Below are 16,426 nucleotides of genomic sequence, written 5' to 3'. Positions count from 1 at the left end.
CCCCAGGCCACTGAAGCGGAGCATGTGAACCTAACTGCTATGCCAGTGGGCCGGCCCCTCCTTTTTTTTTTTGGTAAGCAATGAGTATGTACTACTATTTTAATCAAGAAATAAATTTTAACTGTTAAAGGTGGAGTGGGATGGGGAAGAATACTCTTTCTTGAGCTAACAACTACTAGACTTGAACTTCACAAGAGTGGGCATCATGTGGCCGTCTTGTTTATTTCCTCAACCCAGAACCTAGAAAAGACCAGGCACATGGCAGGTGTTCATTCATATTTGACTACCCACCATCAAGAGCAGGTTAGAAGACAAGGCTTGCCCCTTTTCATAAAGGTTGAACCTCAAAAATGGTATCAAACCCAACACAATCATAAACACACTTTCAGTTTTATAACAGAGGCATGGGACTTTTGACCTTAATCAAACTGGAAACCAAACGGGCTCCAGCCCCAGGTTCCGGGACGGGAGAGAAAGCAAATACAAGGCTTGCAGCTTTAACACACTTGGCCTCGGTTCCCTCCTGCAAAGAACTGGATGCAGTTGTTGATAGTGAAAATGAGTTTTATTTCCTTGTGCAAAAGGACATTTGAAGTCAGTCTAGTTGGTCACACTTGGGTAAGTCTATGCCACATAAGAAATGGGGGTAGAAAAGGTACTTTAAGTTGTATGTAGTTGGGGCTAAACAGTAAGCGAACTCCTGGTCACACTTGCACATGAGTTCTTGGCATTTGTCCGCCGTTGGTTCTGGAAGAAATGGGGAAACTAAGGTTAGAGCAGAGACTTGAGGATAAACAAACACAAGGAAAGCCAGTAAAGCTAGAGGCAAGAAGGGTCATAAATTGCATTTGTGTGACACTTGACAGTTCACCACGTGATCTCCATCGTCATGGCAACTCCAGGAGGGAGGTGACGTTAGCCCCATTTGACAGAAAAGGAAACTGAAGTTTTCAGAGAAGTATTTTCAGCTGGAGGGTCGAAGTCCGTACAACTTTTGGCTCCCGTTCTGCATCAACACTGCTATTTCATTTGTTGGGATAAGCAGCGGGGGCCTGGTGCTGCCCAGGCCTTTCTTTGTAATGCCTGCTCTGCTACTTCCCATCCGTGTGATCGCGCCTAAACTCTCCGAGCCAAGTCTTCATTCAAAATGGGGGCCCTATCCACTGTGTTACTGGGATCACTCGGCAGCCTGGGTGGGAAAGCCTATGTGAGCTTGGCACGGGACGCGTGCTCAATCACTGTTGGCTCCACCTGCATTTCTCTGCCTTCTTTCTCCAAGTCTCTTTCAGATGCTCCTTCAAGAAGAACAGCTTGTTTTAGGTAACATTCATGTATTCCATCTCTCCCCTCCATCCTGGGCCTACCTTATACAGAGATGCAAAGCTTGCCCCCCCAAGGTAAGTCTCCTTCTGCCTTGGGAATTCCACTACTAAAGATTCATTACTTTGGGTTGGAAAGAATTTCTGATCTTCAAGTCATATCTTATTAATCTAGAAGGTATAATGCCTTAAATAGCTATGGATAAGTCACCTAACCATGCCACCCACTGCCTTTTAGTGTGGGCTTTTAATTATTCACATAAATGAGGGGAAAAACTGACCCACTATTAAATCCTTCCAGATTCTTTCAGAGGCACAGTGAAGCACGAGCTCTGGAACTGGCCAGCGTGGCCATGGATGAGGGCCTGTGAGCCTTTAGACACATCACTTCACCCTTCCCAGGCTGCTTCCTCAGGGGCAATGTCGGGAAACTCATACTGCTTTTAAGGGCTGTTAGGAGAATGAGAAGAGACCAAGTCGTGAAATGCAGGGCTTACAGCAGGCACTCAGTCAGCCGAAGCGGACCTCCTTTAGCTGCCAGCTAATCTTTAAAGATCCCCTCTTAAAAGGCGCAAGTTCCCTGGCGATCCTAGCAAGGTGGAGCATGAGAGTCAGAAAAGCCATCAGCGTCTCTCCTGGAGTAACACCTAGAGAGCTTGGCAGCACCAGGAGGGGACAGAATGACAGGTGGGGATGTCGGGCAGGGGGCCTGGGACCCTCTGGCCATCATCCTAGGCCCTGTCGTGAGCTGAGTTGAGTCAAGGGGTTCTCTACATGGCTGCACACAGTTTCCTCTGTCAGGCCCATGGCCGCTTCAAGATTATTGCTTTAAATCCCCTCATTTTTAAATGCTAAGTCAACTACTAAATAAACAAATTATAATTTAATTATGTTAAATTACATTGAATAAATTCTATCACTGCCGTAAATGGGAAACCAAAATCTTAAATTTAAGAAATTGACTTCTTAAGTATAAGAAATTGACTTTAAAAAAAGAAGCAAAGACAAATAACAAAAACCAGCGAAGATAAAGTTCTGATATCAAAGTCTAGTTAGATGCTGTTGCGTACCTGAAGGCTGTGAGCTCCCAAACTCGGGTGTCTTGGTTTTAAAAAAAAGGGCGTTCAGAATAAGAGAGGTTTAACCATCACACAACTGACACTTCCTCCTTGCCTAAGTAGGAAAATTAACAGAGGACTGAAAGGGAAGATCTTTCTCACTTAAATTCACTTGTTAAGCTTCTCATACTCTAGGAGACTGCTGGGAGGGAGGGCAAAACACAAAGCAGACCCCTCCAGCTGCGAAAGCCTGTGTTTAAAGGCTCCACAGACTGCCTTGGTTGTAATTCATTACATGGACAAGAACAGGACGATGGAAGCTGGCGTTCACCAGGCAGCCAGGCGGAGCCAGGCACTGGGCGAAAGGCTCTGCGGTCCCCATGTCATCCAGTCATCCCAGGCCTGTGGCACTGGCACCCCCACCTTACAGAAGAGAAAGCCAGGAAGGGGCAAGGGGACCAGGGCTCCAACCCAGCTCTGCCTGACGCCAGGCCTCTGACCTGTCGGCAGGAAGGGAATGGGGTGTCACCTCGGGGGGTGTGCCCACCCTTACGATTCCTGTTTCTAACAGAGGATTGTCCAGTAGAGTTTTACTGACATGGGAAACAGCTTATACTTAGAAAAATAAAGGATACAAAACATACTGTTGTATTTTTTTAAAAATTAGGCACTCGGAAAAACACCAGGTTAAGGAAGCAGTTGTGTGGGTAGTGTCTATGGGGTTCTATGTCCTCTGTTTTTACATTTTGTAATTGCAAACTTTTCTCCTTTGACCTATATGATGATTTCATAATGGAAATAGCACTCTCAATTAACAAAATTTGAAGGGTAGCTATTTCAGGGTTTAACTTACAATATTTGTTTGATTTAAAATGTCGCTATCACTCAGTGGCAGTGCCGAAAGGAGGAGGCCTGTGGGGGCTTCAGGGGCCCTCCTCCTCCCTAATCTCTACCAGGTCTCCCTTGCCCCCTCCCAGCTTCTACAAACACGCACACTTTACAGTCTTAAAAAACGCTCTTGCCAGGTAAACGCCCTTTCAGGACAAGTCCTCCAGCGGCCGGCAGGCTGCCCCCAGGCCTTCCTACACACTGATTCTAGAGGCACCTCAGATACACCGCTTGACCCAATGCTTCTAGGGCTCCATGCTGCAGAAACGCTCACGCAAGTGCACAGAGTTATCAACTGCCATGGTCTCTGCCGCCACGGACAGCAGTTGATGGGGAAATGGTCAGAAGAAAGTACATCCACGCCACAGACCAGTTGTCCTCAACCGAAGGCAGCTGCGTCCCCAGGGGGCACTTGGCAATGTCTGGAGACATTTTTAGGTGTCATATGTGGGGCGTGGAGGGGGTGCTACTGGCGGCTGGTGGGTAGAGGCCAGGGATGCTGCTAAACGTTACGATGCATAGGACAGCCCCACCACAGAGAATTATTTGGTCCAAAACGTCAGTAGTGTCAGGATTGAGAAACTCCGCCATAGCTTATTAACTAGCTTTAAAAGAATCAGGTCGACCCATATGTTCCAAGATGTCCAAGATACAGTATTAAGCGAAAAAAATTTATATGTAGAGTGAACTAATTATTATTATTGTGGAGGAAGAGGTGCCAAACGGAACAGAAGCTAGTTCCTGCTGGTAGATGGAGCATAACTTTCTGCATTACAATATCTCTGTAGTGTTTGAATTTTTCACAACAAACACATATTAGGTTTGAATCAGAAAAAGCATGTGGGTGAACAGATGAATATATAGATAGACAGATAGATAAAAATAATGAGTAAAAATCAGTAACAGAACCAGCGAGCCCTTCTGCCTGTAAGCTTTGCACGGGCTGCTGCACAACAGAGACACATGCACCCTCAGAGCAGTGTGACCTGGTGTGGTAGGGACTCCCGAGGAAGGAGCCACTGACGCTCCAGGGTGGCAGTGTTCCCACAGAGCTGGCTGGAGGCTCTGACTGGGTGAGTGCCCCAGCCAGCCCCTCTCCCCTCCCCCATCCATCAGCAAGCCCTCCAGCTCCACCTTCCAGCCGAGTGTGTCCGGAAGCCAGCCCCTTCCACCACCTCCACTGCCACCTCCCGCCCAAGCCACCGCTCACCAGGACCACTGCAATAGCGTCATACCCAGCGCCTGGCTTCCACCCTTGCTCCCTCCAGAATATGTTCCATGCAGCAGCCAAATCAGTTCTGTTAAAATGCAAATCAGATCATGTCCCTCCTCTGCTCAAAATTCTCACGGGCACCCCATCTCCCTCAGAGGAAGGCCCCCAGTGCCCTACAGAATCTGGCCCCCATCACTCTGACATCGCCTACACTCTCACCCTAGGTGACTCTGCTCCAGCTTCACCATCCTCCTTGTGCTCCTCAGACCACCCAGACGTTCATTCCTACCGTGGGGCCTTTGCACTGGCCATTCCCACCACCTCTTCACATGGCTCCTTTCATTCCCGAGGTCTCTCCTTCAATGGCATCTTATCAGTGGACCTTCTCAGACCCCTGAGCATTCTATACAAACGAGTGTCCTTCAACCAGCCCTCTGCTTTTTTTTATTGAGGCAAAATTCCCATAACGAAATTTATGACATTACTCATTTTCAAGTGCATGAGTCAGTGGCATTTAGTACATTCACAGTGTTGTATGACCATCACCTCTATCTAGTTCCAAAATATTTCTGTCACCCCAAAAGACACCCATGTTGTATGACCATCATTTCTATCACCCCAAAAGAAACCCCATTCCCATGAAGAAGTCACCCCCATTGCCCCTCTCCTGAGTCCGTGGCACCACCGATATGCTTTCAGTCTCTATGGCTTTGCCTGTTCTGGACTTTTCACGTACATGGAATCCTACAATATGCGACCATTTGTGTCTGGCCTCTTTCACTGAGCCTCATGTTTTCAAGCTTCCTCCATGTTGTAGTGTGAATCAGTACTTCGCTGGCCTTGTCTTCCGACACGGCACTTAGAAAAGCACTCGGCACAGACGCTCCTGCCCACTCTCCTCCTCCCAGACTACAGGGCCTTGATTCTTTGTCCTGCCCGAAACCTAGCAGGAAGTCTGGTGCTGAGTAGATCATCCATAATATTTCTTGGGAGAATACAGAAAAGCCAGACTCATTTCCAGTTCTCACACCAACCCAGCAGCGAAGGTTTATTCTTCCCATCTTACAGATGAGGAAAGTTCAACTCAGAGGGATTCAGCAACTTGTCCAAGGCCACAAAGCTGAGACGGGGCGGCCCAGGATTCCAGCCCAGGATCTCCTGACCCAAAGAATGTGCCTCCCTTGGGCTCCCACCCTTCTCCCTGAGCGAGAAAGATTCTTTCAAAAGCAAGCCTTGGTTTCACTGCTCCATGGCCTCAGGAACCCAACAGTGTCATGGTATTCGAGAATGATTAAAACCGAAAAGGAAAAATAGCTCCCAAGGGTTAAGTTTAAAATAAAGGGCTGCCAGTAAATATTATTATAAGCTTAAAAATTTTTTAAATATATTTAAGTCAGGCCCATAAATGGAAAATGGGCCACACCTGTAATTAAGTAAACAACTATGTCCAGAATATCTCCAAACAGAATAAGAGGATATTTTTAGCCAAAAACGCATAATAGGTATTTTGGTTCTTCTTTTCGCTTGGTTCAGGGAGGGTAGTTCTGTAAACAGGCATGGACTCCACCAGCAGACACACCAATGAGTGTTTTACAAACATCACTTTCACGTGGTTAGAGACGAGCGCAACATGCAGGCTGAGAGAGGAGACAGATCTTTAACAGACTCCCCTTCAAGCCCATTTCGCCTCCTCTCTGCCACACTGGAAGGGGCAGAGAATGTGCCCAGGAGTGGGCGCAGAAGCACCAGCTTAGGCAAGACTCTTCTTTCCCTGGGGTTCAGTATCCCCAACTCTAAATGAGAGATTGGATGAGCTGATGTCTGGGGCGCTTTCAGTCCTAAAAATGGATTATCATGTCTCCATTTTAATTCAGCTTTGCTTTTCTGCCAACTCCTAATTCACACTGAGGAGATACGGCTGAGAACATGCTTCTAGTAACCCTCATGATGGCCTCCTTCCCTCCCGAGCAGCCCAACTCTGCAGAAGCTGGGGTTTTCGTGGAGAGTCACGCCAGCTCCTCAGTTCTGTCTGGTGGAGGGAGCGGGGTTCAGAGAGAGGTTCAGATCAGGATGAGGAACAGAGGAGAAGGGAGGGGAGAGAGTAACAACCCCTGTCTGAACTGTTTATCATGTTATAAACCCTTTTTCCATTTTTGAAATACCCATCGTCCAGGTAAGGAAACTGAGGGTCAGAGAGGTCACCCATCTAGGGCAAGTGATTTTCTTTTCTTTTTTGAGGAAGATTAGCCCTAAGCTAACATCTGCTGCCAATCCTCCTCTTTTTGCTGAAGAATACTGGCCCTGAGCTAACATCCATGCCCATCTTCCTCTACTTTATATGTGGGATGCCTGCCACAGCATGGCTTGCCAAGCGGTGCCATGTCTGCACCCGGGATCCAAACCGGCAAACCCCAGGCCGCCAAAGTGGAACATGCGCATTTAACTGCTGCGTCACGGGGCCGGCCCCCCAAGTGATTTTCAACAAGGGTATCAAGACTATTTAATGAGGAAAGCAGAGTCCCTTCAACAAATTGTGCTCGAACAACTGGATATCCACATGCAAAAGAATGAAGTTGGACCCCTACCACATACATATACAAAAATTAACTCAAAGTAGATCAATGACCTAAATATAAGAGTTCAAAAAAACTATTAGAAGAAAATAGCGGTGAGTTTTTGTGACCTTAGATCTGGCAACAGAGTCTTAGGACACCAAAAACACGATCAACCAAAGACAAAACAGATGACTTGGACTTTATCAAAATTAAAACTTTGTGCATCAAAGACATTTCCAAGAAAATGAAAAGACAACCTACAGAACAGGAGAAAATATTTGCAAATCACATATCTGATAAGGGTCTAGTATTCAGACTATATAAAGAAATCTCACAACCCAAGAACAGAAAGACAAACCACCCAATTAAAGATGAGCAAAAGACTGTGCAAAAATAAATATACATTTCTCCAAAGAAGATATAAAAATGGCCAAGAAGTACATGAAAAGACGTTCAGCATCATTAGACACGAGCGAAAGGCAAATCAAAGCCACAAGAGACACTAATCACCCCCACTAATCAAATCAAAAAACCCGCAAAAAAACAAGTGTTGACAAGGCTGTGGAGAAAAGGCTCCCTCATATGTTGCTGATGAGAATGTAAAATGGTGCAGCTTCTGAAGAAAAGTTTGGTGGCTCCTCAAAAAGTAAAACAGAATTAGCAGATGATCCAAGAATTGCACTCCCAGGTATAGACCCCAAAGAACTGAAAACGGGGAGTCAAACAGATTCCCGTTCACAAATGTCCACAGCAGCGCTATTCCCAGGAGTCTAAGGTGCACACCCCAGTGCCCACAGATGGACTGACGGACAACCAAGACGTGGTCTGCAGGCTCAGTGGAATTTATGCGGCCAAAAGAGGGATGGAGTTCAGACACACGCCACAACATGGAGGAACTCTGAAAACGCCACGCTCAGTGAAAGAAGCCAGCCGCAAAAGGCCACACACTGTATGATTCCGTTTGTACGAAATGTCCAGAATAGGCAAATCTGTAGAGATGGGAAGCGAATTGGTGGTTGCCAGGTACTGGGGGGAGGCGGCTGGGGGACTGACTGCTTCATGGGTATAAGCTATTTTTAGGCGAGGGCTGATGAAAATGTTCGGGAACTCAGTAGAGGTGGTGGTTGAAAGACATTGTGAATGTATTAAATATCACTGAATTGTACACTTTAAAATGGTTAATTTTATGTTACGTTTATTCTTAATTAAAAGGAAAAAGGAAAAAAACAGGTTCTGGAACCAGGTGTCTGGGTCATTTCTAGCTCCTCAGTTACTTAGTCTCACTTTCCCAACCCCAGCCTTACCTTCGCTGTGCCTGTATGATTATTCACTTCCTAGTTTTAAATTAGATTCAGCTTTTTAATTCATCTGACAGGGACCTATAAATGGAAAATACCATCCATCAGAAGGCAATTTTAAAAATAAACACCTGGGGCTGGCCTGGTGGTGCAGCAGTTAAGTTCGCATGTTCCGCTTTGGCGGCCTGGAGTTCGTCAGTTCGGATCCTGGGTGTGGACATGGCACCACTTGGCACGCCATGCTGTCGTAGGCGTCCCACATATAAAGTAGAGGAAGATGGGCACGGATGCTAGCTCAGGGCCAGTCTTCCTCAGCAAAAAGAGGAGGATTGGCAGCAGTTAGCTCACGGCTAATCTTCCTCAAAAAAAAAAAAAAAGATTTAAAAAATAAATAAAATAAAAAATAAATAAAACAAAGCAATAAGAAAAGGAGTTAGGTTTTTCCCCCCCCTGAGGAAGATTAGCCCTGAGCTAACTGCTGCCAATCTTCCTCTTTTTGCTGAGGAAGACTGGCCCTGAGCTAACATCTGTGCCCATCTTCCTCTACTTTATATGTGGGACGCCTGCCACAGCATGGCGTGCCAAGCGGTGCCATGTCCGCACCCAGGATCCGAACCGGTGAACCCCAGGCCGCTAAAGCGGAACATGCGCACTTAACCACTGCACCACCGTGCCGGCCCCAAGTACTTTGTTTTAAAAACCAGTGAGGTTGCCCTGAGGAACATTAACATTTTTAACTGCAGTTTTATTTTTCTTTTAACTTCAGAAGTGGCTGGTCACGTAAAATGTACAGCGATGTTAGCGTGGATCATGTTACAATCATCCTCCTTAAATGCACATTGCTTGTGGTTAAGGATAAATAAATCGATAGGTACGTGGATAGATAGATAGATACAAAGAATGTTTCCAAAAGCCAGCATTAAATTTAGGAATAGAACTGCTCTTGGATAAGGCTGTAAGCCAGAAGCCTACTGTCTCATTAAAAAGGATCAGCCGAGGGTCTGGCCCGGTGGCACAGTGGTTAAGTGCACATGTTCTGCTTCAGTGGCCCAGGGTTTGCTGGTTCGGATCCCAGGTGCGGACATGGCACCACTCAGAAGGCCATGCTGTGGGAGGCGTCCCACATATAAAGTAGAGGAAGATGGGCACGGATGTTAGCTCAGGCCCAGTCTTCCTCAGCAAAAAGAGGCGGATTGGCAGCATATGTTAGCTCAGGGCTAATCTTCCTCAAAAAAAAAAAAGGATCAGCCATGTTCCAGGGACTTTAAAGTTAAAGTAGCCTTAAACTGAGACTTTCTCCTCCACAAAATTAGAAGGACCGAAAGAGAAATCAGTCTCTCCTTTTGGGGTTCAGGGTTAGTTCGCACTGTGTTCATGCACTCCCCCAAACCCTGTGCTCGGTGGAACAGTGCTGTGTCATCTCACCGGAGGTTCTGTGTCTGGTCATCTCTTCAACAGACATTTAATGACATCTACTATGCATGCAGCCCGTGTCAGTCACGGTCCTTTCATCCTCACAATAAGCAGGCTCGATTTCTGCCCCGAGTTTACTGGTGAGGAGGCTGAGGCTTGGAGAGATCGTGGCTTGCCCCACAGAATCTGAGTCACTGACCAAGCGACTATTGACCACTGGACTGGGGGTTGCAAGCTCGGATGCCCACCGGGGCAGTGCCAATGAGTGGAGAAAAGGAGGCCCTTATCAAACATGGGAGTGCTCTTCATTTCGACAAATAAATGGGCCAACCACTCCCATTTTTTCTCAAAGCAGCCTTTTGGTCTACCCCCTGTTTTCCTAGGTTTGTTATGAATATTTCTTTTCCATAACAAAATCAGTGGCACAAGGGAGATGAAATATGGTTGTTGACACTTGGCCTCCATGTCAGACAATAGGGCATGGTGGGGACTGGGGCAGATGCCAGAGGTAGGCCCTGCCTATAATTGGCAGACCCTCTAAGTTCCAGCCAATGGTTGTTACTGAGTCTGATGCTGTTAGAGCCTCCAATTTTTTAAAGGAAACCAGACATTCAGAAATTCAGATTTTTTTATATGACTTGATTTTGATTTTTCAAATGCTGGCTCAAACTGCTTTTCGAAACAATGTGCAGGTGAAACAAAATATCTGCAAGACAGACGTGGCCCAGGGGCCACCAACCTGCAATACTGTCATCCTTATTTTCAGAGAGGAGGGCACAGTGCTCCAGAAGGGGGAAGGGGTTTTCCTGGAGTCCCCAGTTAAGTGGCAGGATGTCTCTAGAACCCTGGTTCATTCCACCTGGCTCAGCCTTAGGGAAGAAGAGCCAGTGAAATGGACACTCAGGGTAGAGGCTTGGTCCAAGTTCCACATCACTCCATTCCCCAGGATGGGACCCAGCCTATGGCTTCTGGTCCTCCTAGCGCAGGACATCTGGAGCTGGAGCCTCAGAACTACGGTGTAGGAGGGCCATCAAACCATGCCATGCCATCAAACCATCCTCCCCTCCTTGAGAGGACCACACGCTGGGGCTGGGGGTGAGGACGTGGAGGCACAGAGCCCTCTCACACGCCTCTTCCATTTTTCTTCTGTTTCTAACATTTTATTGTGGAAAATTTCAGAAAGAGAAGTTGAAAGATCTGGTCAGAGAACATCTGTATATCTACCATGCAGATTCTACCCTTAATGTTTCACTTACCCCACCCTCTGTCCATCCATCCACCCATCCACCTTTTTATTTTATTTTGTTTTCATGCACATCAAAGTAACTTGCAGAGATAGTGCACTTCAGCCTTAAACACTACAGGACGTGGACTCCTTTGCTTTTTAACTTTCAATTCACAAGTAATTCATGAAGACATTCTCTTTGTAAAAAATGGAAGTAAAAAATGTAAAAAAACATTACAGAGAACATGAAATCGCCTTTACCACGACTCCCCTCACTGATCCTGTCCCTAGAGATGGCCACAGCCATCCTCAGTCTGGAGAGCATCTTTATATACCTTTTTCTGAGCTTTGCATAGATTTACATGCAACCACGGAAAGTAGTATGGTACTATTTTGCAAGTTTCTTTTTTTTCTTTTAACACAAGTTGTGCTTTCCTGGACCTGTCACTCTGTAGTCTGCTTTTTCACTCACCATCTTTCCATGTCGGCATATGGTTCTATCGTATCCTTTCTCCGGGCTGCAGAGTCTTCCACAGTGAGGACACATCCTGGGTTTACTTACCCAGGCCCTGTCTGATGAATATTTAGCTTGTTTATACCTGGTATCATTTCTATCTTTTTTGGGTTTTGTCCAGACAGCAAAGAAATAGGTTTCTTTATTTTTCTCAAGTGCTCAGGATCAAAGATCACTTATATTCCATAAATACAAAGGATGGTCTATGGAGCATGGGAAACAGTGGTAAGTTATGACAGCCTGGATGCCCCAGCGACCCCCGGCGGGGGGAGGGGGGGTGGTGGCGTGGGGGGTACCGGAACTCACCACACACGATGGTCTGTTGGACGCACTGCCAGGAGTAGCTCTCGGTCTTGGGGTAGCAGCCAGCCTTCTCAGCGCGGATGTAGCAGCAGTCATGTTTATAGCAGCACCTGTGGGTGGCCGCAGGCAGACCAGCAGTGAGGAAAGGCAGGGTGCTCTCCTGGCAACCTTATTATTATCATCAGGGTCCTAGTATAAGGCAGGCCCCGGGCTGGCCACTGGTGACACTGTGGGGAACAGGACCCTCCCTCACAGAGCTCCGGTCAGTGAGGGGGACAGACGTTGATCAATCTTCTCCCTGGTGAGGGTCTCATTGTAAACTTGCCCTGGAGGGAAGGAAGCTGGCTCTATGAGAGGGTGTACATGGAGATCACCATGCCTGGAGAGGGAGGGGCCCAGATGGCATCCTGGGCACGAGCTGTTGCTTGCGCTGAGACCTAAGGGAGGAAGAGCGGACACGAAGTTGGCCCAGGCAGATGGCAGGACATGGGTCAAGTCAGGAGGCAGGCAGGGCTTGGCTCACTCCAGGAAAAGCGAGGAGACCGGTGTGGCTGGAGCTCAGAGACGCGGAAAGTGAGGCAGTCGGAGCCAGGTTCAGGTGTGGCCAGGGGATGGAGGCAGAGCGGGACATACTGGGGGCAGCAGAATTGCTTCCCAGGATGGGGATTCTCAGGGACAAAGCCTGGACCAGAAGATGCTGTCTCCCTGTGGGTCCTCACTCACCCTCTGTGTGGCCCCAGATAAGTTACTTAATCTTTCTGTGCCTCGGTTTCCTCGTCTCTGAAATGAAGTTGTTGTGAGGACTCAAAGGGGGTCTCATAACGGTTCTAGGTGCATCATAAATCTGATCGACTTCACGTTATGTTTTTCAGCCAAAGTAATCATCCCATGGCCAGGCTGAGGGGCAGCTGGCACCAAGGTTTGGCCTTACTGGCCACATCACCCAGGAGGCCCTCTGCCTGCAAGGTAGTACCATGGGCTGGAAGCTTCCCAGTCCGAACCTCACCCTCAGTTTTGGGTACTTCCTCATAGGCCTTAACTATCCTGGACGCAGGGGGACCTTCTAGCGTGGGCCCAGGCATGTGCTTACCTGTCAATGTCATCCACGGGATAGCCATTGCCACCCAGGCCACAGTAGCAGCCGTAGTTCACATAGGCAATGGGGCTGCGGCTGCCAACACAACTCACGGTGCCTGCCAGTTCTAGGAGCCCACGCCGGTGAACGTGGGAGGCTGGGGGGAAACAAAGGTTAGAGGCTTCAGGTCAGGGCTGCCCTGGCCCTGGGGAAGGGCACTAGCCTGAGAAGGGCCTGGATGACTGGGTTTGAATCCTGCTTTTCTTACTTCCTAGCTGTGTGACCTTGGACAACTTACTCAACCTCTCTGTGCTTTGGTTTCCTCATCTGTCAAACAGGGAGATAAGGGGACCTCACTTCATAGAATAAAATGAGATCGTGCATATAAAGCACTTGCACATAACAAGCTATAACTATTATTAACAATATCTTTAAGACAGCCATGAAAGAGAAAACACATCACAGAGCCACAGCATCTGAAAGATCACACGCCTGGGCCTTTGCACAGGCTGGTCCCTCTCCCAGGAATGCCCTGATCCCAATCCCCTGCCCTTGTCAATTCTAGATTGCAAGTTGTGCATCAAATCTCTGTCCAGATGGCTGTGGTCGGCACTGGACATCAGAGATGAGCTAAACAGGGTCCCTGCCATCAAGGAGGGCCTCCCCGTTCCTGGGTCTCATTCCCTGCCCCCCCCAATTCCCCTCCAGACTCTGGCTCAGGGCCCTTTGCATCTCCTCTTGTTTTCACTGACAGGCACAGCTTCCTCCCACACAGGGAGGCCCTGCGGCCCGAGCCAGCCATTTCTGCGGATCTCCGTGTGGCTCTGACACATAGCAGCAGGTAGTAGGTGTGACTGGAGCCCCTCATTTCACAAGTGGGGAAGAGGCCCGGGCAGAAAAGACGACCCCCACAGTCACACAGCCAACAAGACCCTGACCTGACTGGGGGCTCCGACCCAGGCTTCTGACTCCCAATCCAGTGCTCCTTTCTCTTCACCCAAAAGCAGCAGGGGAGGGACACCTGGCAGGGCCATGGAGCTGAGGGGCAGCAAGGGGGCCACTGCTCGGGGTGAGGGGCCCTCCAAACCACTGTGACCTGGGCATCAGAGAAGCCCAGAGCGACCCCTCCTTCCCGTGAGGGCGGTGGGGCCACTCTCTGGCGTTAGATCAGAAACAACAGTCAGAGCGGCAGGAGGGAGACCCTCACTTGAGCCCGCCCTGCACCAGGCACCGCGCTCCCCGACTTACAGGCACCAGCCTTGTCTGTGGACAGCTGTTGTCCCATTGACAGGTGGGGACACTGAGGCTACGAGAGGTGCAAGGACCCTCCCCAGGTCATAGGGCAGCAACCGCCCAGGCTGCCCGTCACCTGGGGGCCCGCTCTCGACGGCTCCAGGGACTGAGGAGGCACAGGCGGCTTACGCACGGCGGGCGGTCATCCTGTTGCTTTTGTATCTTTTTGTCTAGAACAAGTGTCTTAATCACACTGACTTTTTTGAAGAGTCCAGGCCAACATTAAAACCAATTTTTCATTTTTCCCTAGTGGAAAAAAGTAGCATATGTGTGTGAGCAAACAGAGAGGAGCTCAACAGTAACAAAACGTAAACATGAGTTTAACGCTTTGCCTTCCTCCGGATGACCAGCGCTCACCCTCACAGCGCCTGCCCCAGCGCTGCTCCCTGCTGCCCACTTCTCTGCCTGAAACCTCCGTGGCTCCCACTGCCCTCTGGATCAAGATCCCCGAGGCCCCGCAGGAGCCGGGCCCTCCCGCCTCTTCAGCGTCCCCTCTCCACCAGCCCCACAGACCCTGCTTATCATTTCCTGTTCCTCCAGTTAAACTTCCCATCACATATACCCTGTGCAGCAAATGCCCTCACCCCTCCTCACCCAGCTCGCCAGCCACCTCCTTCTAGAATCTGCCACGTTCCCAGGTGACCACAGGGCCCTTGTCACACTGTGCTATCTGCTCGCAGGAGTGACCCTCCAGCCTGTGGCTCTCGAAGGGGAGATCTCGCCTGTAGGCAGCTCCAGATCCCCTGGTGCGCAGTGGCCTTCCAGATAAGGTCCCTTGACCCCTGGATCCACCAGACCCCATGGAACACTCCCGGTCTAAGCATAGCTGACAGGGCCCCAGTCTTAACCCCACACCCCAAATCTGTCCCCGGAGGCCCCCCCACCCTGACCTAACCACGCTCTGGCATCTCAGGGTCCCAGGCACAGCCCTCCAGAGAACCCAGGCACGGGGCGGACACCCAGCAATGGGTTTGGAACCAAGAAAAACACTCCCTCTGTGCCAGCTGAGGTGGGGCAGGTCATTCTCGGGTCTGTTTGCTCTGTCTGCCCATGGCAGCCTCTGCTGGAAGTGCCAAGGCTGTCCAGGCTTCCTGGGTGTGTGGAGGGTGGGTGTGTGTGTGTGTGTGTGTGCATACGCGCTCCTCTCGGGGTATCTTGCCTGTGTCTGTGTGTGAGTCCTACACCCAAGTGCCCAGGCGAGGCTGGGGGTGTTCTGTGCCTGTGTCTCCACGCTTGTGGTGTCTGTATATTCCCTGTGAGGTGTGTGTCTGTGCACACAGAAAGGGGTACTAGCCACAGGGACCTCTCCAAGGGTGACATCCAGGGGTGGGTGAGAAAGCAACATTATGATCTTCCCTGGCCCCAGGTAGGGCTGGGCCCCTTCTTCCCCAGCTCCTCCTAGCCTCTGGGGGACCCCTGGTAGTCCTACCTCAGCCCCAGGGACAGGTGGAGTGAAGGGGCAGTTCACAGGACCCCAGGCCAGGCGGATGGGGAGTGACTGGCAACTGGAAAGGGTTACAGCGAGTGGAGGGGGGTCTGGGGAGGACCCTGAGGCCCTGGGGTAGGACTAGGCTAGTTCTGGGTCCCTAGGAGGAGAGAATGAGTAGGGACTCCTGGGGGGGACCGGGGGACAGGGTTCTTGGAAAGCTGGGAAGGAATGCGTCAGTAGGCAGCGGAAAAGACGGCTGGGGGCTGCAGGGCTCCTGGGTCCCTGGGGAGGGCTGCTGAGCTGGAGTCCTCGCAGAGGGGTGGGGAGGCAGGGCTCCCGGGTTCCCAGGGAGGGCTGGAGGAGCCCGTGAACTCCTGGGTCCTCACTTACCCTCGCTGAGCCAGAGCACGCGTCCCAGCAGCAACAGCACCACCACCACCGGCAGCATTGTGAGGCGCAGAGGCAGACGACCCACCAGACGGCAGCAGGTGTGGGACGCCCCGGCGGACCGCCGCGGTCGCCGAGCCCGGGCCGACCCCCTCCCGCGACGCCCCGCCCGACCCCGCCCCCGGCCTCACCCTCCCGCAGGGCCCGGGCGGAGCCGGGCAGGGGCGGGCACCTGCGGCGGCGCGGAGAGTCTCTCCCGGACCTCCGCATCTCGGCGTGGAAGGGGCGCGCGGGCCGCAGGGAGGATCTGGCCCCGGCGTGTCTCGGACTGGGGCTTGGGGAGAATCACGGAGGAAAGGCGTGTGGCACGGGTCGGGACGTGGAGTCAGTGCGCTACAAGGGTTCTCGGCTGATATTACTACCTGCAGCCACCTGGCAGCGCTCACCTGGGCGTCC

At 50.3% G+C, this 16,426-nt stretch overlaps 1 protein-coding gene across 1 annotated transcript; it reads right to left on the bottom strand.

The window, feature by feature from the left end:
• Positions 1-138: 138 nt before the first annotated feature.
• On the bottom strand, positions 139-16,122 carry LOC106847166 (group 10 secretory phospholipase A2-like). Its single transcript, XM_014866331.3, has 4 exons — positions 15,974-16,122; positions 12,877-13,018; positions 11,790-11,896; positions 139-747 (listed from the first exon to the last, which is right to left on the bottom strand). The coding sequence occupies exons 1-4, from the start codon at positions 16,029-16,031 to the stop codon at positions 596-598; spliced, it is 459 nt and encodes a 152-aa protein (XP_014721817.1). The 5' UTR covers positions 16,032-16,122; the 3' UTR covers positions 139-595.
• Between the last annotated feature and the right edge of the window lie 304 nt (positions 16,123-16,426).

This window comes from Equus asinus, chromosome 14, assembly GCF_041296235.1.
Source record: "Equus asinus isolate D_3611 breed Donkey chromosome 14, EquAss-T2T_v2, whole genome shotgun sequence".
Classification (NCBI taxonomy): domain Eukaryota; kingdom Metazoa; phylum Chordata; class Mammalia; order Perissodactyla; family Equidae; genus Equus; species Equus asinus.
Note: the sequence above shows the minus strand (reverse complement) of the source record. Positions and strands in the feature narration are given on the sequence as shown.